We start from the raw sequence: 26,516 nt of genomic DNA on the forward strand, positions 1-26,516 counted from the left end.
TTTGTATTTTTGTATTCTTGTAATGAACGTTTGATAATAAAGGACTTCACTTGAACGTATTTTACTCTGACCTTGTTATCCTTTAATCGTTCAACATATTTGATTATGATTTTATCTGTTCACATTCCCATAAAGAAGGAACATATTTTTTCAAATATTTACCGTTAATGAATCTTACGTGCTTGGTGTCGTCTAAATCTTCCAAGTGATACGCTTCATTGGCAACACACTGTTTATTTTGTATGGTCCTTCCCAATTGGACGACCACTTCCCGTACTTTGGATCTTTGCTATCCAGAGGGAGTATCGTCTTCCAAACTAGTTCACCCAGGTTGAACGACTTGGCTATGACTTTTTTATTATAAAACTTAGCCATTCGTTATTTTTGCACTTGTAATCTATCTAAGACGTCCAACTTTAATTCGTCTAACCCCAATAAATTTTGAACTAGTGATTTGGCATACTCATCATCATTCAACTTATGCTGTAAGCACACTCTGATCGATTGCACGTTGATTTCCATAGGCAAAACGGCCTCCTGTCCATAAACAAGTTGGAAAGGAGTAACCTTGGTACTTGACTGAGGTGATGTCCTATAAGCCCATAAAGCCTTGTTCAGACATTCGTGCCAATTTCTGGCATTTTCATCTATCATCTTTCTGATGATATTTTTTAGAATCTTATTAGAAGATTCCGCTTGTCCGTTGGATTGAGCACAGTATGGTGTGGAGTTTATTAATTTAACCCCAAACTTGCTCAAAAATTTGTTCACTTGATCCCCATTCAAAGATGTTCCGTGATCTACCATTAACGTTTGTGGGATTCCAAACCTATAGATAATGTGATCACGGATAAACTCTATAACATTTTTCTGGGTGATCTCTTTCAAAGGTACCGCTTCTACCCATTTGGTGAAATAGTCGGTTGCAACTATAACAAAAGTATGTTGCTTGGACGATAGGGGATAAATCTTCCCTATCAGGTCTATCGCCCAGCCTTTGAACGGCTAAGGTTTAATAATAGGTGTTATTTCTCGTGCTGGCGCCCTTTGTATTGGACCATACTTTTGGAATGCTAAACAACTCTTTGCATACTGAACGCATAGTTCTCCCATCTTTGGTAAAAAATATCCACTCCTAATAATTAACCATCTCATCCTTTGGCCAGCTTGATGAGTTCCACATATCCCTTCGTGCACCTCAGCCATGATCGTCTTGGCTTCTTGCAAACTTACACACTTTAATAATACACCATCAGAGCGTTTCTTAAACAACTCTTCATCTATTAGTGTATAGTTCAGCAAACATAACTTCATTTTCCTACTAATCCCTCCATTAGGTTCTTTAAGGACCCCTTTAATCTCTGTTCTCCAATCCATTGCATCTCCATCTTGTATGCAGTGGAGTTCAATCTTTCTCGCCCTTCTTTGAGTCACGGGCAATATGATTCCATACTCACAAGTAGACTTCCAATTCAAAACCTTTGAGTACCCTGAGACCATTTGGGCTAACTCATTTGCTACGTCATTATATATCCTATTAACGCATTGGAGTTCTACTTGATCGAATTCTTCTAATAATTCTTAGGCGATCTCATATTGACTTATATTGGAATCACTCTGGCATTTAAAATCACCGATCAATTGATGGATCACCAATTGAGAATCGCGCCTAACGATCACACTTCTTACTCCCATATCTACTATTAGTTCTAGGCCTACAATTAAGGCTTCATATTCGGTCTGATTGTTGGTGCACATTCTGTCTAAAGTGAATGCGAACTTGTAGCAAATCCCTAAAGGATTAATCAATGCTACTCCTATTCCTGCACCTTTAGAAGTTTTTGATCCATCGAAATACAACACCCAAGGTTTTAACTCGAACGAATTGATTTCTAGTTCGATTTATTCAAGCATATCAAGGCATGGATGATCGGCTAGAAAGTTAGCCAAGATTTTTGACTGCCTTTTGAGGTATATATTGTATTTCGAATTCTGATAAAGCTAGTGTCCAAAAGCCTACCGTTTGGTGTAAAATAGGGCGCGAGAACATATACTTAACTAAATTTACTTTAGAAATTAAATAAACGGCTACGGGCCGTAAATAAGCCCTTAATTTTGTACATATGAAATACAATGCAAGACATAATTTTTCGATAGCAGAGTAATTACATTCACATTTCGTTAACCTTCTACTTAAGTAGTAAATTGCCCTTTCTTCACCAAATTGGTCTTCTTGTGCGACCATTCCAGCTATTGATTCTTTTTCAGCCGATACATACACTTTCATTGGCCGTCCTTGGATTGGTGACACCAACACCGGTGGACTTGATAGATATGTCTTCAAGCTTTCAAAAGCCTTTTGATGTTCTTCTTTCCAGACGAATTCGTCCTTATTTTTCAGCTTTAATAGCGGTGAAAAGACTTTAGTTCGCCCTGCACAGTTAGAAATAAAGCGTCTTAAAAAATTTACTTGGCCTAGAAACCTTTGCAACTCCTTTTTGTTGCTAGGTGGTTTGGCTTCTAAAATAGCCTTCGCTTTATTTTTATAAAGTTCAATCCCTCTCTTGTGTACTAAAAAACCAAGAAAATTCCCTGCATTAACACCAAATGCACACTTCAAGGGATTCAACTTTAGCTTATATTGCTTCATTCATTCAAACGAACATCTTAACTGATCGAAATGGACCTCTTTTTTAAGGGATTTGACTACTATGTCGTCTACTTACACCTCAACAAACTTGTCTATCATATCATGAAAGATTAAATTCATTTCCCTTTGATAAGTTGCCCCTGCATTTTTTAGGCCGAAAGGCATAACCACGCATTCAAAACATCCTAGAGACCCAGGGCATCTAAAGGCAGTTTTGTGTATGTCTTCTTCAGCTATATAAATTTGATTGTATCCTGAATACCCATCCATGAAAGAATACATGACATGTCCGGCAGTTGAATCTACTAAAGAATCCACCGTGGGCATTGGATACTCATCTTTGGGTGTGGCTATGTTTAAATTCCTAAAGTCTATACACACCATTAGTTTACCATTCTTTTTTAGTACTGGCACGACATTGGACAACCATTCGACATATCTGACTGTTCTAATGAAACCTGCTTTCAATAATCGCTCTATCTCTTTCTTGATTTCAGGGAGGACATTGGGCGCAAAACGTCTAGGAGGCTGCCTATGAGGTTTAAAGTTAGGCTTAGTTGGCAACCTATGTTCCACCAAGTCTCTATCTAAACTAGGCATTTGTTCATATTCCCATGCAAAACAATCTTTGTACTTTTTTAGCAAAGCGATTAATTTGTTACTAACCTCTTGGTCGAGCATTTGGCTGATGAACGTTGGGCGATCTTCTCCTTCATTTTACTTTGATCAGAGGGTCTTGTGCTTGAGCGTATCCAGGTTTGGCGATCCGCATTACTTCGTCGTCCAGTTCCTTTGTAAGTACTTCCTCTTCTAAACAGTCCACCTTGTTGATTTCTCGGTCAATGCTTTGCTCTAACTCGAATACTACCAACTTATCATTCAGCGCTTTTAGGGCTGTCTCTTCTTTCGCCTTGTCATTGCATTCCTTATTGAAAACCATCAGTCTGGCTTTGAAGGCCTGAATGTCGGCCATTTGCTTTTGTAATTTAAAGTCCATTCAAGACTCCTTAATTATTCTTTTGCCAATTACTGGCTCTTCCAGGGTCACTATATTTGGCCTCATCTGTTTGAACATTTCAGTGAGTGCGTCCACTGAGAATGGTTCTTCGCTTTGCGCGACAACCTGAGTTTCTTCCCCGTCTTGTACTACCCTGACAGGTCCATAGTTTCCTTCGTACATGAACTTTTCCATCGAGTTTGCTTCTGCAACAAAAGGCCTATGATCGGCATGTACCACCTCAGCTTCGCCTTTGTCATTCCAAAAAATCAGGCATTGATGGAGCGATGAGGGTATACAGCGACTTTCGTGTATCCAATCTCTTCCTAGTAGCACGTTGTAACTAGTAGGATCGTCTATTACAAAGAAAACAGTGGTCCTTGTAGTTGTCCCTATAGTTATGTCCAATAGCATAACTCCCTTAGCTGAAGTTGCTCCTCCATTGAAGCTAGTGAGGATGACTTCTGTAGGAATCATGTCACCCTCTGTCTTTGCGAACTTCCTCATCATCAGAGATGGAATGGTGTTTATAGCTGCTCCATTGTTGACAAGCACTTTTGCCACTGGGACGCCGTTAACTAGAGCTTTAACGTATAATGGCCTCAAGTATTTAGTCAATTTCATGGCTGGCCGTTTAAAAATAACCTTTTCGACAGCCTCTATTTCTACTTCCTGCTTGTCTTCTGTTGAATTATCCCCCTGTGATAAGTCGACGTGCAGTATATCACGCTGATCCTCTGTCTCCTGAACTTCCTTCCTACTTCTTTCTAATGCTTCCTCATCAGTTACCCAACCTGTGGGAGGGGGCATTATTCTTGGAGGTGACCCATACTTTTCAGAGCGAGGCACTCTTTTCTTCCTTTTGGGTGTCCCGTACAGTACGTAGAAATCGAAAGAACGCCCAGATGGTTCCCCCAACAAATCTACTTCGCGAACTCCCTCTCGATGTAGTTGCTTAAATAGAGTATTGCGCGATACTCCTCTCTTTCTTCTTTCTGCTTCTAGGTCGATTTCTTCTTCAATGTCTGTCATCCCGTCGTCCTCTTCATCGTTGTAGGCCTCTCTAGAAGTATGGCCTTCTTCACATACCAGCACGCAAGCTTCTCCTTCGTTGTCTTCCCTCTCTTCTTCTTTTTCCTTATTCTTGAATTCGTTGGCCAGTAGGTAATTATTGGCCACGACAGGAGGCAACGTACCGAATTGGATAGTAAGGGGCTGATCTGGATCTTCTTCATCCCTTTTGTCTCGCTCAAACCTTGATCTCCCAGAAGAAGTTTCTGGCAGTTCCTTCATTGATTCATCTGTACCGGCCTCTTTACTATTTTTGAGGACATTTTGATTGGCTACCTTGAGTAGTTTAGGCACTTTAGGATGTGGCATTCCCTGTTGCTACCTCATCATCCGTCCGTAGTTTCGTTGGAAACGCCTTTCTTGAGTCCTAGTCATCTCATCGAAGGGTATTGCCCTTCCTGCATTGTACTGGAATGAATGTCATACATTTGGTCGGCGAGGTTGTGGCCTGAATGTTCTTCCATTATCTGCTAGCCTGAACTGCCTCTCAAAAGGCGGCCCTCTATAGAATGAAATACCTCGCCCTCTACCAGGCTGAGTGTTTGGGAAGAAGGTAGGGCTTTGAGGATGCTGCCATATCCCTGGTTTCTCCGTATTTTCATTCACTTCTCTTTTACACCTTGCACATAGGACGTCTTCGTCCTTTTTTGGTTCTTTTCCCTTGATTCGTTCAAAGACGCTGGGATGTGGTCTATGATCCTCTTCTCTATCATCTACGACCAACTTGAATTTTAGCAACTTGTTTTTGAATCCAGATGTTACCATGTTTACTCCAAGCGGCTGTGGGAACGAATTTTCGTCCACTGCCATCTTTTTCTTATCATCGAACGTAATTCGTCCTGATTCAATGTCATCCTGCAATACATGACGGAAAACCAAGCAATTGTTAGTCAAATGTGACCATGCATTATGCCACTTACAATATTTTTTACCCTTGATTTGTTCAGGGTTTGGCAATTTGTGCTTATCGCTCAATTTTATCTGCTTATCCCTATATAATTTATCAAATATAAGGTCAGCTTTGGTTACGTCGAACGAGAACGTTCTAACCTTTATATTTCCATTTTTTATGGGCTCATCTTTGTCCGATGGTCTAGGCTTGGCCATTATAGGACAAGTATATGTATCTCCTTTGACCAATTCGGCCTGATCGTATGACTCGTCGTCAATGGTATGAACGTCAAAATTTGGGTCTTTGTAATAAGTCCCTTTACTAGAATTTTTCATTTGTTCTTCCTCTCTTATCAGTCGCTCATACCTAATCATATTCGTACTCAACTGGAAAAGGTCAGAAAATTCCTTGTCCTGGAACTTCTTTTTTAAATCAAAGCTCAAGCAGCCTTGAGCAATCTTGACAAATTCTTTTTCGGGCAGAAGTACAAAATACTTGCTTCTTGCTGTCTTGAACCTTTGGAGAAAATTTTCTGCCCATTCGTTTGGCATTTGACGTAGATTCGCCAAATCAACCAAACTGACTTCAGACTCAGTTTTATAAAACTGAGCGTAAAATAACTGTTCCAATTGTTGCCATGTTTGAATAGAGTTCGCTCGCAAGTTGATGAACCAGGAGAAAGCTACTCATGTTAACGAACTAGGGAAAAGCCTCATTTTATGGTAATCGGTTACATCACCACTTTGCAATGTGAATCACCCTATGTGTTCTAGAGTAGACACCTCTCCTAAACCGGTAAACAGTGAGAATTCTGGCACTTTGTGCCCTCTAGGCCATGGATATGCTTGGTCTACCCAATCAGGATATGGCTTTGTGTACGTCGGCCTAATGACGGGACGCACCCCAAAAGCCATCTGATCCTGTACGATTTCCATAATCTGGTTCCTCAACATGACGTTGGGGTCATATGGAATTCCTACAGGTTGGTTAACCGGTTGATTTGCATGAGCCCTGATGTTTGGTCCTAGATTAGCAACAAAATTACCATGATTAGGGCCATTACCATTAGCCTGAACATCTATTCCCTCATTAACACATGGAATATTCTGTCCATTGTTTAGGACATTATCTCTCACGTTTGGATTACCCCCCAAGTTAGGCATACCACTACCATTGTTTTGATTTGGCACTGTAGTACCCCCTTGGTTTGAAGTAGAGGGACCAGAAAGCGGTTCTACCCCTTGATTCGGATTTAGGACTGAGGGATTATGTCCCACAATTGTCTTAGTTTGAAAGTGATTTGTAAGAGGTATAGCCGGTTGACATATTTGGCCTACTAACTTATTCATTGTTTCGTTCAACGTCTTTAGTTGTTTGGCCATGTTGTCATAGTGTACATTCCCATTTTGCGTAAATCTTTCCATATTATAAATACTTCGAAGATTTACCCGTTCAACGACGTCTTGTGTGAGTTCTCCAAATAATGCACGCATGGTTCGAGGACTCAACTCCGTCATTGGTTCGTAACGACTGTTACTGCTCTGATTCTGTCCATCTGTTCATGGAGAGGCATGTTGCTCCTCATATCGCTCGATCACAGACTGGATTTCTCCCTGACTTGCTGTTTCATTATCGGATCTCCGAGGCATATTGTTTCACCTTTTGTACTTTCAACACCTAACACCACAGTCCCACTGGGCGTGCCAAATTGTTTCGTGCGGGTTAGTCGCTAAAAATTAAAAAGGATCAGACGATTGTGTAAGGGACAAACCTCTTGAGATAAAGTCCCAAAAAGGGGTGTTCTTTTATTGGCGATGACTTTACAATTGGAAATTAAAAACAACGTGCCTCCAAGGGGCGCAAGCACACGAGTTACTGAAAGAAAAGTGTTTAAGTCTAAGCTAAGGAAATGAAAATTACATGTTCTCTGTTCGAGAGTTTTGGATTCGGTCCTTTTGCTTCTATGTCCTTTCTCCCTTTTATACTTCATGGACGATCTCTTTGTGATCAACCGCCCTAAAAATTGCTTGATCGTCCTATAACTGCCCACTTTCTTCGTAATGGTCAACTTGTCATGAAAACTGCCTTTTTTAACTGCTGCCATTACTCTTCATCGTTCAACCGCTTTCGATTGAATTCCTTGAATTGTGGAACGTGATAGGGCTGCTTTAATAACTGCTTTAATAACTGCACTTCTTGATAACCACGACGCTTTATGTTTATTAAGACCTTGGGCGACTTGAAGGTTTGGGCGAGAATAGAGTAACAGCTCTGGGCGACTGTATGACACTCCATTCGCTCAGATTCTGGGCGACTTGCAAACTTGTGCGATGGCGTTACCGCGTTCTTGGACCTCCGTATTTGGGCCTTCATCTTGATTTGTTCGATTGGGCTTCATTCTTTGGACTATCTAATTTGGGGATCCTCCAATTGGGCTTCACTCTTTGGGCTGTTCGATTTAGGCTGAATTTTTATGTGTCAACAATATCAAATGTGGAAATTGGAATTGACAAATGGATTGGTGGGAAGCTTGAATTTTGGGATGGAATTGTATGGAAGCCATAACAATATAGGCCATTATACAAAAAGGGTTGATTTTAAATTGGCATGAACTTTGTGTTGGTATTCTTGACATCCTCATTGAACTTGTCATTAATGTCACGGTTGTTTAAGGTCAGCGATTGTGTGTTTGGATTGTATAGTTTTGCTTTAATAAACAGATAATTATATAATGAATAAAGTTTATAATGTTAATTTGCGATAATATAAGTTGAGTAGTTGCGTTAAGAAACCATTGTGACACGATTTATATTTTGATTAAATATAAGAGGATTGACAATTTGTACCCAAATGTGCGTGATTTGCCCTTCTCTCATAACCAGATCAATGATGATACTATTGATTTTACTTTTATAGCATCATCATGCTAAAAATTTAATTTCACATGATCTTTTTGTAATTATAATGGAGTTGTGCATATCTTTTTGTAATTATAATGGTTCTATGATTCGCCAATTAGAAATAATAATAATAATAATTGATCCTCCAATTAAATCATATTAGATTGATGAAATATCTCGATTAGTTGAATCTTGAGAACAATAAAAATACAGAACACAAATACGCATCAGGAATCGTTGTCCTTAAAATTGGATTAAGTGACTACTTTAATTATTTTTTATTTGACGATTATAAATCTGAGCTCGGTGTTTAGTGTCGGTTAAATTTTGACAATTATGATAGGTTCACAAGATTGATGAAAAATATAACTTAAATTAGTGAAAATAATTAGAGAGCGAAACACTCGTTTATGCTCTTGCCTGGTTATAGGATCTTGGATGCGGGTGAAACATGTACGATAGTTCAGAGAAAATATTGTGGATATATTTTAACTTATGTGATTCAATATACTTCGAGAATGCAATTTTTTTACTTTTAGTGAAAATTTAAAAACTAATAATAAGATTTGATAATCTTAAATTGACTAGACATGATCTAACGTTCATGTTCTTCATGTGTATTATATAGTAAAAATACATACATACATACATACATACATACACACACACACATTTACATAAAGTGATAATTTTCATATTCATTTCAATCACACTTTTACATAATAAATATTTTACACATAATCCAAAAAAAAATTCTTACTTTTAATCACACTTTTTTCAAAAAATTACTGTTCAAAAACCCACTTTCTCAAATTAATGGTCATCAAATAGGGGCTTAATTTTTTGATTGGATTTGAATCACAAATTTTAAATTTTTAAATTGCCGACTTCAAACTTTTAATTCAAGAACGCAACACTCGAATCTTTTATTGTATTATTCAAAGTATAGACTACACTTTTGAATGTTCACCATTTTTATTAAATAAAAAAAAAGTAATTTCAAACAAATAAAGAAAACAATTTTTTACTCTCTCTAAATTTTGCATCTTATTCCATCTAGTCCAATGTTGGTTTAATCGCAGTAGGCGGTCGATAAACTTTAATTGCAATCACAATTGAGTCCAAGTTCTCAAAGTAACTACAATTGAATCCAGGACTTCAAAAAGCCTTTATTATTATTATTATTATTATTATTATTATTATTATTATTATTATTATTATTATTATTATTATTCTTGAAGAAGAAGATCCAAATTTTTTTGTTTCAAGTTAAAACTTAGGGTTTGAAGTAATTGCATTTTATTTTATAAATATGAATTTGTTTTTGCAAAACTACCAATTGCTTCAAACTCGATTTCAAGCAGCTCGATTCCACACAACACATTTATTATTTAAAAACTACTATGCTTAAAGTCTTTTTTTTTTTTTTTTTTGATATATTGACAATAGTTTATATTGAAATGAAAAAGTTTATAATAAGATTTTTTATTTTACACCATTTTATTTTTTGAATTTGAGTTTATGGATTGTTCCATATTTGAGCCCTATTTTTCTTGGGAAAAATATATTTTGAAATAGTTATTTTTTAGAGAATGTGTGATCGTCAAATAGGAAAAAGTTTTAGGTTATGTGTAAAATTATTTTGATGAGAGAACGTGTAGTTAAAATTGAGTTTTGAGAAAATAAATTTTGAAAAAAAAAATAAAAATAAAAAAAGGACTCAAAGATCCCTATTGGTTGAATACTTGAATCGTCACCTTGTGTGCGCCTTCTTTTTCTAGTTTCTAATATTGATAGCCAAACGGGATTGAGAAATTCAGGCCATAGCCCCACTATTGAATCCAATAACCTTCCTCCAATTTGTTTGCTTTCATCAGTTTACTCCATTCTTTTCAGATTAGGATTGGACTAATGGAGGTAGTGATATTGGCAGTGACAATATGAGTATGATTTCATTGCAGTGGGATGGAATGGGAAAAATTATGAAGTTTCTCTCTCTCTTTTCATTCATTTAGCGAGCACCTTTTTAGTTTCATTTTTGACTAAGAATACATTTTGAAATAGTAGATTGATGAAGAATATATGGTTAAAAAAAGTTTTGAATTTACGTGTAATATTAGTTAATTGAAGAATGAGTAGTTGAAAAAAAACGAGAGAAAAATATATTTTTCAAATAATATTAATTAAAAAATGGCAAAATTTCTTTAGGAGAAAAATTATAGAATTATCTTTTTTCTTTTTAAAATTGGTTAAAATTAAGGTCGGACATTTGTCTCTTAATCAAGTAACGAGTTTTTGAATAAAAACATTATAAACACACTTGGTCTACATTCTATTTGACAAAATGTCATATGACAATTTATCATTAGACAATTTAAAAGAAATTATTTATTTCAATTTATCATTAGATAGTTTAAAAGAAATTATTTTTTCATCCAATAAAATTTTGCCAACACACTTTTTTTTGTCAACATATGTGGTAACAAGTGATATACAAATAGCAAAATCCAAAACATTAAGGGTGTGTTTGGTTTGTGTTTCAGTTTTCTATTTTTAATTTTGAATTCATTTTTAGTTTTCTGTTTTGAGGAACTATTTTCGAATTACTGAAAACGTATTTAGTTTGTTATTTTGAAAAACGATTTCTCAAAACAGAAAATTAGAAAATGCATTTCGTTTAAAATTATTAGAAATCGTTTTATTACATTTATTCAATTAATTTGATTGTTTAATAAAATATAATACTTTTATGTTAATATATTACCAAATAATATATATTTTAAACTTGGTGAATTTATTATTTTTTTCTTGCTATAATAATAAAATAATAAATAATAAATTTTTAGAAATTACTTTATGATATTTATAAAATTAATTTGATTATTTAGTAAAACATAATAATTTCATGCTAATATATTACTAGATAATATATATTTTAAACTTGGAGAATTTACTATTTTTTCTCTCTACAAAAATAAAATAATAAATAATAAATTTTTAAAAATTGTTTTACAACATTTATTAATTTGATTATTTAGTAAAACATAATAATTTTATGTTAATATATTACCATATAATATATATTTTAAACTTGGTGAATTTACTATTTTTTCTTGTTACAAAAATATAAATAATAAATTTACAGACCAAAAATAGGAATCGTTGTAAAAAAAAATAAAAAAATAGCTAGTCCGTCCTTCATCCTTCTAAATGTATTTTGTTGTCACTTGGACAATGAAAAAGAAAATAATAGTTCTTCTAAATTTTGATTAACGAAAAAAAACAATAATGAAAAATTGAAAAATATTGTGGGTTTTAAAATTATTATGCTTCACTCAGTTGTAACAGATTGCAACATTTTATTTATAAAAGAACTATTGATTATCCCCTCGGTGTTAAAAAAGAAAAAAAAATGGCTTGTTTTGATCGTTTTCAGGGTTTTGAGTTTTTTAATTGAAAGCACTCAAAATGGAAAAAAAAAATCGTTTTGTATTTTCAGTTATAAATTTTTCCTTATTTTCGAAAATACAATTTTGGAAACAACACACCAAACAAATTTTGGACATTTTCAAAAACTAAAAACGGAAAATTGCTTGAAAACGAGGCGCGCTCTAAAAGGTTCCTGCCATACTTTATTGAAAGGCTTGAAACTTGAAAGCTGTCTAATACAATTTAGAAATTGTTTATTCAATTAATTTGAATATTTAATAAAATATAATATTTTTATACTAATATATTATCAGATAATATATATTTTAAACTTGGTGAATTTATTATTTTTTCTTGCTATAAAAATAAAATAATAAATTTTTAGAAATTATTTTATGACATTTATTCAATTAATTTGATTATTTAGTAAAACATAATAATTTCATGCTAATATATTACCAGATAATATATATTTTAAACTTGGTGAATTTACTATTTTTTTTTCACTACAGAAATAAAATAATAAATAATAAATTTTTAGAAATTGTTTTACGACATTTATTAATTTGATTATTTAGTAAAACATAATAATTTTATGTTAATATATTACCAGATAATATATATTTTAAACTTGGTGAATTTACTATTTTTTTTTGTTACAAAAATAAAATAATAAATTTATAGACCAAAAATAGGAATCCTTGTTAAAAAAAAAATAGCTAGTCTGTCCTTCATCCTTCTAAATGTATTTTGTTGTCACTTGGACAATAAAAAAGAAAATAATAGTTCTTCTAAATTTTGATCAACAAAAAAAAATAATGAAAAATTGAAAAATGTTGTGGATTTTAAAATTATTATGCTTCACTCAGTTGTATCAAATGACAACATTTTATTTTAAAAGAACTGTTGAGCATCCCCTTAGTGTATTAAAAAAAAAAAAAAGAGGAAAAAAAGAGAAAGAAACGGTTTGTTTTGAGCGCTTTTCACGTTTTGAGTTTTTTTAACTAAAAGCACTCAAAATGGAAAAAAATCATTTTGTATTTTCAATTATAAATTTTTCCTTATTTTCGAAAATATAATTTCGAAAACAACACACCAAACAAATTTTGGACATTTTCGAAAATTAAAAGCAAAAAAGGCTTGAAAACGATAAACCAAATGCGCTCTAAAAGGTTCCTGCCGTACTTTATTGAAAGGCTTGAAGCTGTCTAATACGATTTAAATGTTTGAATATTATTTACACTACTTTAAAATATTTGGAATCTCCACTATAAATTGCCCTAATTATTTTGCATTTAAGGGCATTTCTCCCAAAAATTCTTATAAAAAAAAATCCTATTTGGTCCATATTTTTAAAAGTGGCCATTTTTATTCAACAATTGTAAATCTAATTTTCTTGATCCACTAATCACAATTGTAAATCTAATTTTCTTGATCCACTAATTTCTCACAAGACTTGTACATGTAGGTGGAGCAACATTTTCACTAATCAATTTAATTCTATTAAACTTTGAACTGACTGTTAACCCCAAACAAAACGAATAATATTACCAATCAGTCCAAAATTTCTCCTCTAGTCTATACTCCCATCCTAACCCGTCCCCTCCTCTCTCGCACTGTACAACGATGGCGATTTCCTCACTGCAAAAACTCGCCTCTCAGATTACGAAAAATCCCTCCGCAGCCCTCTTCTCTCGCGCCCTAATTACCCGATCTTCTGCCTCTACTTCAGCCAAGGTCTCGGATCGACTCGTCAAGCTTTTCGCAGTGGATCCGGACGGCATCAAGCGCCAGGTAGTGGGGCTCTCGGGTCAAACCCTTCTCAAGGCATTGACCAACCAGGGTTTGATCGACCCGGACTCCCACCGGCTTGAAGAGATCGATGCGTGCTCGGCCGAATGCGAGGTGCACATCGCCCAGGAGTGGCTCGAGAAGCTACCCCCTCCTACTTATGACGAGCAGTATGTATTGAGGAGGAATTCTCGTTCCAGGGTCATGAATAAGCACTCCAGGCTCGGTTGCCAGGTGGTTCTCACTCCTGAGCTGCAAGGTATGGTTGTCGCCGTGCCTGAGCCCAAGCCGTGGGACATTCCGTAATATCTTGATCCCGAGAACAGTCACTGCGCGGTCAGTTTTAAGGATTTATTTGAATAATGGGGACAAAATACTTTCCAAACCAGACTGTGTTGAATATTTTGATGGTTAATTTGATTGTTGCAGTAAAATGGTGTTGTTCTTGGATGAAATTTGAGAAATTGGATTATTTATTATTCATATATGTTGGCGTTCTATGTTGTGGCCCGCATTAGCAGCAATGCTGCAGTTAGGTTTTCTCAATTGCAATTTTATTTCCATTTCTTTGGTAAGGTTGCAGGAAATAAATATTCTTACCATTACGCTTGATGTGTCTTAAATTAGTCATATTGGCGTGAAGCTCTACTCCGAGAAGTCGTATAGGGCAGAAATGGAATAATTAATAGGATTGTGTAGTTTGTTCTGATGCAAATAGTTATGTAAACATCAATTGCATTGAAGTCACCCAATAACAGCGGTAGAGTACCCTCGAAGCAGACCAAGCTAGCTTCAATATCTGCATAAAGCTCAGTTCTTCTAACTCGACAATTATCCCCATAAACTATGGATACCCTTGTTTTGATCCCTCTTGACTAATGATCTGCTTGTGTTCGACTGCCTTCTTCTCCTCATTCTGATTAGTCTGTGGTTTGTCTAGGTATTCTATTAATTATTAGATGGCGTAAGTTGAGGCACTCAATGGTATATTTGTTTTATGAAGTGACTGTGGAGTCCGGGAGGGCTATGTATGTACTGATATTCTTACTTTATGGTGTGTTCATTACGTCTAATAGTGCCTGCAACTACTGTCTTTAGTATAGCTGGGGAACTGAGTGTTTATAGTGTTTATAGGAGCAAAATGATTCTACATGTGAGAACTGTTCACACCAAAGGGTTATATTAATTTGATTAGGAAAGTGGAAACTGAATTGCTTAATCTCCTCCTAACAAGGTTATTATCCTCTATTAAAATGAGATAATTAAAAGTGCTAGAAAAATCTACTACGAAGTAGTTATCCTTCTATTTGAGCTTGACACTATTGGCTAGATTTGCTAAGCTTTGAGTTTTTAGGATTACACATGCATATTCCTTAAACTATATGGACCTTAGTATTGAAATATTTGTAAATCCTTAATCAGAATTACTGGGATGATTCATTCTATTACCAATTTTTTCCAGATGATAAATTGAGGTTAATGAAGATTGATTTGTTGCGAACTGTCTCTTTTGAAACTGTTGTATTTTAGGCTATACACATCTGGTCAATTTTTTGCACTTGGAGACGGTACCATAGCAACTCGTATGACTCGAGATTCTGCTACAGTTCCTTACTAATTGATTTAATTTAAGTCCGCTACCCATATCTGTATTTTTCCTCTCTCTCCATTGAGGCTGATGGAATGTAGGCTACCAGCATCTGATTACTTGTTTGAACTAGGACACAGTACTATAGCAACTAGGGGTGTTAAGTGGGGCTAGTCAATTCCCAACTCGGCTCACCCTACTAGGTAGCCAAGCAGCAAATTTTGAGCAGCTGACACGAGCCAATTCATCATAACTAAGTGAACAAGCAATTTTAGTAAAAAATTGAAAAAGAAAAATGGCAAAGCCGAGCCGAGCCGAGCCGTGGCTTGCCGTATTTAACACCCCAGTGGCAACTCTTATGACTTGAGATCCGAGTCCAATCACGCCCACCCAAACCGTAACCCTACCTCCATACACCGAATGGCACTTCTTGTCTTGGTAATTGACTTGTGCTTTTGGTTCTTCCTTGAGGGATTGCTAATTCAAAACTGTGTGGGAACATTTTCTCAATACTTTCTTTTTACTCACTTTTTTTCATCTTGTCACCAGTATAGTTTGTGTGACTGATAAAAGTCCCTACATCTGCTCTTCTATGTGATTCACTCACGACGATGAAAAATTTTTCAGGAAGCTTTTCCTTGAAGAGTTACTATATCATATCTTCTTGTGCAACTAATAGATTCATTTTTATCCATTGCATGTTTTTCTCAGGCGTGCATATCATTCGTGTTTTGTTTACCATTCTCAGACTTTTACTATAATCCTATGGCAATTTGGTTTTCCATCAGGTGATGATATTTGAGATTCACTCATATCTAGTGACCTTATGTTCGGTCAATTTAGCTATTAAGCTGATGTAGTCATGTGAGAATGCTAGATTTCTATGTTAGCAGAATTTGTGTACGTTCTATGGGCTAACGTGTTGAAAGGACATCAATTCAAATACTGGATTTTCGAATCGATAGAGATCAAGAATTCTCACTATTTTTTAATGTTCATGGACCCTACTGAGTTCAGTGGGATACCTTGTGTTTTTGTTGGCTGGCTTGTTCTGTTGCTTTTTCCTTGTTTAGACTGATCCACTCTTATTAGTTAAATTTTGTGGTCACCAATTACTTTCAATAACTGCGTGGATAAAAATTTTCCCGACATTTTATTAGGTTAACTAATCATGTAAAATAGTTTCCACTCTCCACAAATGAATATTTATTGGAGCTAATCATGCTACTTGCACATTTTATTTGACATCATTGTTGACATTGTGCTACGCATCAACACATGATTCGACAGTTTTTTGAATTCAACAAACTTTCCCACTAAAGCGTTTTTGAATTTGCACACAATGTCATCCAAATTGTCATTCATGGAATGTATAAGAAGCTTTATTCTTCCTGGAGTACTTGTGGGATGATCTCAATGTTAATGATTCCATGGTGGAAATTGGTGAAATTTGATAAGAACACAGGAAGATTCAAGAAGTTGGAACGTTCAGTATCAACTCCTTTTCCCTCTTGCTGGTGATTTGTGGCCATCTCAGCATTTCTTTTGGCCCTGTCAGGTTTCTCGTTAATGGTGGTAGATAGGGTGAATAATTTGGGAAAAAGTTAAAGTTCGATGTCCCTTCTTGTCCCAAGCTAAATCTTGCTTGAAGTTTGATTTCGTTGGTTTGAAAAAATATCAACTCCTGCTAGTTTTACTGCCAACCCAATCTCAAATGATTGCTTCCAGAGAGATTGGTGTTGATATCTTCAATCTAGTTAGTTTCTTGCAAATCGCTAGTTTTTCGATTGAGGAAATGATAAATACGAAGAGTGTGTTGATATGAAGACAGTCAAACATCAAATTTTCCTGTTAGATCATCAAAGCGACCTTACAATTCATGTCTCTAGATCATCAAATGGGACGTAATAGAAATGAGAGAAAAACTCAGCTGTTCAATGTAACTGACATAAGCATAATTTCATTTCGGTCGTTGAATTTCAAAATGGCCTCTTTACACATCATTGAGTTTAAGCATATCCATCACAAGCGGAAATTCTACAAACGCTAATTTTCCGTTGCATTTAAATTTTCTAATCTAAAATGTATAATGACAACAATTTTCATTGCAATACACCATTACAATCACAACAGAACTAACTATTCGGTGAAAATAGCAATTCTACCATAATATAGCATAATTATTCGATGAAAAATTGCAACTCTTTCATTCCCTAGTTACCACAACAGACAAACTCAACAATTGCCATCAATAACATAAATCTTCTTTCGTGGCATACCAACCGTTACTGTCCTTACTCGAGGTTCAAGTGGTGGATCAAACCCCACTGACCGTATTCCTGTCACAAACCAATTAATGAAATTAAAGAACTGAGTATATGGCTCGTGCAAAAATCCACGATTCCCTTTCCCTTTATTCGAGATGCTAATAACCCTAATTTTCCTCTCTCAATTTGATTGTGGACCCTAGTTTGGCCTTTTTCATTTTGCTTAATGTCTACTCAAGACAATCCAGAATATGGTCATACACTCTGGAGCAATGCCTGGTAAGTCATGTGGGGGCATTAATGACTATATAATATCTAAAAATTTTATTTTCTTTCTTTGTCCATGTTTGGTTCAACTAATATTTTTGATTAAAATTCAAGTCAAAGTCAATAATAAATTTTAACAACACATTTCATGAATCTACAACTTTTCAGCTATACATTCCATCAATTTTTATCAAAATCTGTTAAAAGATCTGGGTTTTATCTAAACCAAGAAGAGGCTTAATGTTGTCTAGTGTCATACCATTCATGGAGGAATACATAGATTTGGTGACAAGACAGTTGAATTTGCTCTTCTTTTTTACAAAGAATCTATTCAAAATGTACTGTGCATTTTAGATCTCTTTCTCTCTGTTTATCACCATCTCTTCTTTCGATTCAAGTGAAAAGATACTTCCATTATTCAAGGAATTTCAGACCAGCAAGAGGAGTATACTCAGAGATATGAAATAGGGCTGGCCCTCAAACAAATAAGCATTCTAGGCCCGACTTTTCGAAGATGTACTTACAGGGAGAAATAAATAATCAGAGAGGAAGCACTAGAAACTAGTACTCAAATATTGGAAACATTTTAATTTTCTTAAAATCTATCTTTTTGTAATTCTCAACTTATATTAATAGATTACAAGAAAAGAATGGTGTGCGCATCTAGCAAATTTATTATATCTTAGGTGATTTTTTCTCAATGTGAGAACACAGCAGAGAAAACGAAAAACTGGGCATAGTAAAACATATGATCACAAAACAATTAAACATTCAGGAAAAAGAAAAATTGACATAAAACATCATAAAACTTGCTGTCATGTTACTACAAAAGACCAAACTTACATGGAATATGGTGCTGGATCAACCTTTCGAGGATTGCCCAAAACAATGTTAGCAATCATTTCAGCAGTTCCCAAAGCCTGATGAAGCGTGAAATAATTTGCACATGAACTTTCCAGCAACAATAAAAATGGTAAGAAAACAAAACCATTGCCGTGGTAATGAAACCAGCTCCAATGGAAGCCAAAAACAGCTGGATAATTGATTGCATGTTTGGTAATGTAGAGTGAGCAGGAACGTTATTAAAGAAAATAAGATAAATCTTGTATATGTTGATCATGTTTGGGAAATAAGCCCATGGCCTGTAAGCCATGGACCCCATACAATTATGAAGTTAAAAAATTGTGTGGGAGTGGGTCCCGCACAATAAGCCAAATAGGTAGCAAATGAGTTACTTGTGTGGCTTATTTGTAAGCCACAAATATTGTGGGGCCCATGACTTATAAGCTTATTTGCCAAACATCTCATTATACTGTCCAGTATTGTTTAATATTGTACACCAAATAAGCACGGAATATTTCCGTAAAACAAGCACATTGTTGAGAGAGGAAAAAAAAGAGAAAATTACCAATGTGAGTCCTTCTCCTTCATGTCCAGCAGCAAGGAACATGTTTGATATTCTAGGAACGTGGTCAATCACTGGTTTTCCATCAGGCACTAAAACAAAATAAAACAGCATAAAAGATGAGTCTGTGACAACAATTTGAATATATACAGTAAATATAATCATAGCGAAATTTTTCCTAGCACACATACTGTATGGTCTCAGCCCAACTCTCACTTCTCTGCTTTTGTTCAACTCTTTAAGTGATACTTGTTTTAATATAGGAAAGAACTCCCCTGCCCTTTCCCATATCTGAGTGATGACAGATTCATCAATCTCAGTGTTGAATCCCACAAGCTGGCGGCTGCTACCTGTAAGACCAGATAAACTTGAAAAAAACTGCAGGCACGTATCCTCCTGGGGGAAGGAAGGAGATTGAATTTGAGGCAAGATAGTGCAACAATTATTAAGTTCACTTCATTCACAGTAACATATTGATATAGTGAGACGGTATAATAAAAACTTCTAACTTTCTACAATTCTATATAGAGTTGACAATCTACATTCTTGTAGCTGAAAGCCTGAAATACTATTTAACACCATAATTATAAATAAAATTAAGGTCGAGTTTGTGGAACGATGTAGCAAGAGGTTGGGTCCTCGTGACTCCATATGACACTAATGGACGTAGTAAGTTGGGTGCTTAAATTTCGATTGAAGTTGATAGCCCATTAGCTGACTGTTCATCACTTCCATGTTTTGAAGGAAATTATGGGACTCCCATATAATTGACAGAGTATCCGGTTTGAGCCTGTCAAACCGGACAGCATTTTGGAATCTTTATCTGGTCATGCCACACAAACCAATTACCAATAAAAGTAAGTGCACTGATAAAAGAAGTTCTCCACCTATCTTCTTTACCACCCATATTCTTTTTAGTTTCTTCAGTGATGATCTACAAATGATTTAGGATTTAGATACTTGTATTTTCAGCTTTCCATCTAAAATTAAGATGTATCCGTTTCTACTGATTAAAGTTTCCTAGTTACACTATGTTTTGGACTTCTTTTCTATAGATTAAAGCTTTCCTTGTGACAATTTGTTTTAGATTTATTTAAGTTTTCCTAGTTAGAATAGGTTTGAGAGTCGTAAGGCTTGAAAAGTCTGTGAATAGGCCATATTGTTTCAAACAAAAGAACAAATTAATCCAGAAAGTTCTGGTTAGCTCAGATTTAAGTCCTAATTACTAAATCTCTAATATTCGATCTCCACTAATATTCTTGCTGTTCTTTCAGTCACTTCTATTATTTGTCGGCTAAACTTGTTCCCTCGTCATAAATGTTGCCAATATGCTCTATTTTGTTCCTTTTTTTTTTTGCCCCCCTAGCCAAAAAGGTGTCTTCTGATTACATTTTACAAAAGATCAACGAAAGGATCGGGAACAAAGACTAATACCCACTAATACATAAAAATCCAGACTTTACTTCCAGGCCCAGTAGCATTTTATTTACAGCAACATGCAAGGTAAACATAGTCCAATTTTGCAATTGCTAGCAAGAAATCCAATCCAAGTCACTGTGGCAAGCATAACAATTCATGTTAAATGTCTTGGTAATAACAATAGTTCATGAAGTTCAATGCAAGTGCATCAGGCTGCATAATTCCTTCACCATATTATATAAACATAAATCTATGCATCTCGGGCATTTGCAAGAAAGAGATAAACAGAGAAAGAAAACCAGGACACAAGAGGTAAAGAGTTACCAAGAACCAGCCTTCCTGACATGTCCATGGTGGCTGTCATTGAAACAGATGAAGTGTTTGCATCATATCCTGACCCTGAGTCAGTAGTAGTAGAGCTCAGGGTTGCAGATTTATGATTGACATATCCTAACTCCATAAGGCCGTGGTTAAGATTTAATGACTTGAAATTCTCAATAACAAGCAGATGTCCCTGCCACACAATTCACAAAAAGCATTTGGCTTCTGCCTTTAGAATGGCTAAAAAGCTAGTGGATGCAAGTCACGTTGCAAAGCTCAGGAGTTAGAGAGCTTTTACATAAGTTATAGAAATTTAAGTCTTTAGAGCTCTTCGGTGGCCTGTTATGTTGGGCTTGGCAGTTAAATATCAATTTCTCCTTTATTTTAAGGAGAGGGACCATATGACAAAACAAGTGTTAGGAAAAGAAAATGTAAATACTATGGGAGAAGGGATACTAACCAACATCTTGGTTTCAAAGGGATTGGCTAATGCATTTCAGATTAAATACGACTGGAAAGTAGAATATGGAACTGGAAAGTGATTATTGATTAATAATATAAGGAAACTGTGTTCTCTAAACAAAAGTGAAGGAAAAGAGAAATTTACGTCTATTTCAGAATTCGGAATTGGGATAGTTGCCATACATATATATTGTTTTTCTATGACTCAGATTATGAAACAATACATTTTTTCCCAAAAAATAAAAATAAAAAATTCCTACAAAATCATTGTACCCCTTCATCTTCCTAACATCCATATCCTTTTGAACCTCATATATCCCACATAAATAACAACCATGAAACTGAAACAATTCAAATTTAGAAGCATTACAATTCACACATAGAATTCTAACCTTTCGAGGCTTTACTGGGAAATCTAATTCAATTTCAGAATGCTTGATCAGGTCATGTAACACAGAGCCACTCCAACAACCTGCAGCAACAATAATTGCTTTCTTACTGTACAAGGTGTTCTTGGAAGTCTGAACTGCCACAACATCCCCACTGCTCTCTGATCTGAGCACAGACGTGTAAAGAGTATTAACAAGTGTCAATCCTTGTTATTTGTTTAGCTTAAAATAATATCTACAAAAAATAAAAATAAAAATAAAAATTGCTACCTTAATAAACTGGTTGCTGGCTCATAATAGAACTCAGCATATCTTCCTTCCGCTGCAAAATACCTGTTACCCTATCAAACAATATAAAAATAAATTAATAATTATGTAAATGAATGACAAAATCTTAAAAGCACAAGAAACAAAACAGCCATTGCTTGAAGAAAGAAAATGAATTTTTAGAGTAACCTTCTCGATAAATGCAACAGTACGTCGAGCATCTATTTGGTAGTCATCAGGTACAAATGCCGCACCACCTTCACTTCCAAGCATAAGAGCAGGTTCTTCTGACTGCAAATCATCACAAGACAAGAAACTTGCCTCCAAGCCAGCCTCCAAGAGTTGCTCCACCCTACTTTTCAATGCGGAGCACTCATTTGCAGTTCTACCAACTAACATGCTTCCTGTCAATGAAATCATTACCACTTTTAAAACGCTGCTAGCATTCTGGAGGGGAACTCAATAGTCTTTAAAATATCAACTAGATCCAGCTCGGAAAATTCATTTCACTCATTTTTTTCAGGGAACTCATAGCTTTATACAAATGAGAGGTTAATTAAGCTTTTGTTTGAACAATATGAGATACCAACTAACTAGAATCTCCATCAAATGAGAATACTGGAATAGGAAGCAATGAAAGATCCACCTCGCGCAGAGGATCTCATCCTACATGTTTTATGACATAAATGGAGCATGATTTTGCAAGAACATACTCCAATTTTTCTTTTTTTCTTTTTCTTTTTTATTTTTTGGTTGTCACGGGTAAGTCATTTTTATGTTATCATGATTAACAGGCTGGTTAATTACATCAGCCTTGTATGTAAAAATACAATTACTTGTATTTTCTCCAACAAATATCGATTAACAAACCATAACATGTGACTAACAATTCTGAAAACTAGGACAGAACTAAACACATCATTTTGGAGTGGAACCCACCTAATATGCAAATTATATGATAATCCGCTGATAAAAGATCATACAGTTCTATCTGAGATAGAACCAATAAAAAATTTACTTGGGTACAAAAAACAGTACAAGGATAAATTACAAATGCAGACATGAATACAAAAACTGCATGGGGCGGACGAGTTGCTCATTCACATTCTTCAAAACTCCTCGGTATCAAATACTTCCACAAAACAATATTCTTACAAGTCATTGATAAGAGGAAATTTGATATTACCTGTCTTTTTCCATCCCAGTGTTTGCAAAGGATCCAAGCCTTGATTATGGATGCTCTCTGCCAGAGCCTCCCATAGTTGATGGCTTCTCATTACCAGCTCCCATTTTTCAGTCCCTGGGTCTCTGTGAACCTTCCATATGTAACCCTGTCCTAGAAGTGAGAATCAGCTCAAATGCCAAACAAAAGGTCAAGAAATCCTAAAGCCTATCAGAATTCCAGTAATACATATCCATTGATTAAGAGCATGTACCGTGATTCAAAAAAATAAAAGTTATATGCACATTCGCATTTTCTAACATGTTTTTATAAGTTATTTCTCCTGAAGTAAAATAGTTATTTAATTTGGAATAAAGTCTTAGCTTACCTTCAAATTAATTGTGCTCAAAAGTAAAGCTTACTATCAAAACAAGTGCATGTTTAGTCAAGTTACTTATTTACCAAACCTATAATTATCAAAATTACGTTCTTTCTTGACAAAACTTACTTTTCCAGAGAGTAAAAGTCTAGAAGAAAAGTAAATTTAGCTTTAGCTTGCTGTCAAAGTAAGTGCACCCTTTGTTATGCTTAAAAGTCATATTTATTCTACCGGTAGAGTTATCAAAATTAAATTTTTTCACTCACAGAATTTACTTAAAAGTCTTGAAAGGTTTCTCTTTCCCCCCCCCCCCCCCCCCCTTTTTGTGTGTGTGTGTGTGGGGTTTCAAATTCAACTAACAATTTTTTATTTTTATTTTTTAAAACATACATAGTTACATAAATTTGACGTTTTAAGCTTAGGGTATATTCAATTGAGACTTTTAATGACTTTATGGGATTTAAAAAGTTTAGGAATATTCAGTGTAGATTTTTTGAGACTTTCTGAATGTATTGATATATTCAATTTCAATTAAAACTTTTTAGAAGTATTTATATGTTTTGAAATGTTCAAATCTCAATGACTTGACTTTTAATAAAGGCTCCAAAGCACTAACTTTTACGTATAAAATACTAAAATAAAATCTCAAATTTTGTTTTTGATTAATCAGAAGATTTTTGGAGATTTTCACAAAAAAAAAAGTAAATAAAATAAAAAATCAATACTTCTCTTTCTTTTTCCTTTCTACGAATATTAGAGTTATAATTAAAAAAAAAATTTATTGATTATATTTTTTCTATTTTTTTCTCACTCATTGTTTATCTCTATTTTTTATGGAAAAAATTAAATTAGAGTCTTGTAACTTTTTTTCTTTTGTCATTCATTTTTTGTGAAAAATATCTGTTTTTAACTAAATTATAAAATTTCATATAGACTAGTTTATAATTAAATTTAAATATATTAACTTTTTATTTATTCTTTAAAGTTATATTATACTAATAACCCTGAATATCAAATTTATATTTATTGATTATTATTTGTTTATTTGTTTAAGGCCTTAAATTTTTATTCTTTTTAAATATTTTTTATTATATGGTAAAGCGAAAAGGAAGGAGAAGGAAAATTGTGGAAACAACTCGTATGTGAGAATTCATATTATTATTGGATTAGTTTCACTCGAATTCTATTTCTTACGATTTTTTAAATTCTACAAAAGTCTTTTAAATTTTACCTCAATTTTTGCGTAAAATGTAATATGGAGTTAAAAAGTAAATGCTTTTGAAATACTTGTATAAAAGATGTGTGGTCGAAAATGAGACTTGAAAAAACGTATTCTTAAAAAAAATAAAAATAAAAAGGCTCAAATAAGGCTAAAAATGAAAGTGCACTATTTCATACAAATCTATATTTAAAAAAAAAAAAAAATTTCCACAAGTTTTCAAAAATCTCTGAATGCAGCCAACCCTGCACCGTAGCTTGAAACTTAAGAGATCGATTGATTTCTATACAATAAGTACCTGCACCGGTGGCGCCAGCGCAAGGTGCGGCGGCATCGATGATGCCAACGGAAAGATTCGATCCGAGGAGAAATTGGCGGGCGATGGTCAACCCGATTATACCCGCTCCGATAATGACTACGTCGAAAGTGTGTGAATTCAACCCGGATGACCGGTTCAAACCGGCAGAGCAAACTGGTTTCAATCGGGTTGTACGATGTTTGATTGAAGATGAACATGAAAGGATTGGATTCGTATAATCACTTGGGATGCCGCCATGTAAGTGAAACTTGAAGCCGAATTTCGGAACGACGCCGTTGATTTTGAGAGCTGGAGTTAATGTCAGTGTAGTTGATGCCATTTGCAAAAAGATGCTTTCAGTGCAGTGTAGTGCGAGCTTGCGAAGACGGCGTTCAATTTATTTGCATAAAGTTAAAGCAGTTAATTAGTGTCGCATTTTACTTTAATGATGCAATCATGCTTTTTAAGTTTTACTTCATATTATTTAAATAGAAAGATTTTTTCAAACCCCCGTTTGGCCAGCATAAAATTAAAATTTTCATTTTTCTCTCTCCTATTTTCAATTATAAAATAATATTACACGTAAATTAAATTTTTTTTATTCTTTTTCAATTATTCATTTTCAAAAAAAATACTATTACACCAATTTTCATTTGAAAAAATAGGGGCCAAACGGACCCGGAGGGGGGAGGGAGAAATATTATATATTATGATGACTCATTTCGTCTAAAAGAACATCTACATCTGGCTGATTTTCTTGACAATGTTACATTTTTCTCATCAAGTTAGCTAGACATCGTTTGGGCCTCTTTTTTTAAAATGAAAATAGGTGGAATAATATTTTTTATTAAAAAGTTAAGTGGTTGAAAAAGAATGAAATTTTTTTCAATTTACGTTTAATATTATTTTATGAAAAATTGTGTGATTGAAAATAAATGAGAGAAAAATAAAATATAATTTAATGAGAGCTTATAGCTCTATAAATAAATTTTTGCTGATATTGTATATTTTAGTTTTAAGAGGCAATTTTTTAAATGTAATTCACGTAGGGTTAGGGATGTCAATTGGACCGAGCCGGCTCGTGGAAAAGAGGCTCGTAGGCGGCTCGGGCCTCGCCCTGAGGCGAGCCGAGCGGGTAGATGAGCCACTCGTGGGTGAGCCCACGAGCGGCTCGTTTTGACGAGTCGGGCTCGTGGCTCATTGAGCCTGTGACCATTTTGGTCACTGAATTTTTTCCCCCCTTTTTTTCTATAAATACCCCCTTCCCTAAAAGATTTTTTTTCATATCAATTGCTCTTCCAAAATTACAATTCTCTCAACTCTCTTTTATTATATCAATTATC

General features: G+C 34.7%; 2 protein-coding genes across 3 annotated transcripts; one reads left to right on the forward strand and one right to left on the reverse strand.

Annotated features, from left to right (window-relative positions):
• The first annotated feature begins 13,505 nt into the window (after positions 1–13,505).
• On the forward strand, positions 13,506–14,241 carry LOC111369776 (ferredoxin-2, mitochondrial). The gene has a single exon (XM_022991412.1). It carries the CDS (start codon positions 13,566–13,568, stop codon positions 14,034–14,036), a length of 471 nt encoding a protein of 156 aa, XP_022847180.1. The 5' UTR covers positions 13,506–13,565; the 3' UTR covers positions 14,037–14,241.
• A 3,010-nt stretch (positions 14,242–17,251) lies between these two features.
• LOC111369775 (glycine oxidase) lies at positions 17,252–25,579 on the reverse strand. 2 transcript variants are annotated; one of them, XM_022991410.1, is made up of 10 exons: positions 25,174–25,579; positions 23,302–23,451; positions 22,305–22,519; positions 22,119–22,189; positions 21,852–22,014; positions 21,001–21,190; positions 19,449–19,607; positions 19,261–19,349; positions 18,696–18,772; positions 17,252–17,657 (listed from the first exon to the last, which is right to left on the reverse strand). In XM_022991410.1, the coding sequence occupies exons 1-10, from the start codon at positions 25,511–25,513 to the stop codon at positions 17,636–17,638; spliced, it is 1,476 nt and encodes a 491-aa protein (XP_022847178.1). In that variant the 5' UTR covers positions 25,514–25,579; the 3' UTR covers positions 17,252–17,635. The 2 variants fall into 2 exon arrangements, with proteins under 2 accessions (XP_022847178.1, XP_022847179.1); XM_022991411.1 differs by having other exon boundaries at positions 23,302–23,446; positions 25,174–25,330.
• Between the last annotated feature and the right edge of the window lie 937 nt (positions 25,580–26,516).

This window comes from Olea europaea, chromosome 20 (assembly GCF_002742605.1).
Source record: "Olea europaea var. sylvestris chromosome 20, O_europaea_v1, whole genome shotgun sequence".
Taxonomy (NCBI): domain Eukaryota; kingdom Viridiplantae; phylum Streptophyta; class Magnoliopsida; order Lamiales; family Oleaceae; genus Olea; species Olea europaea.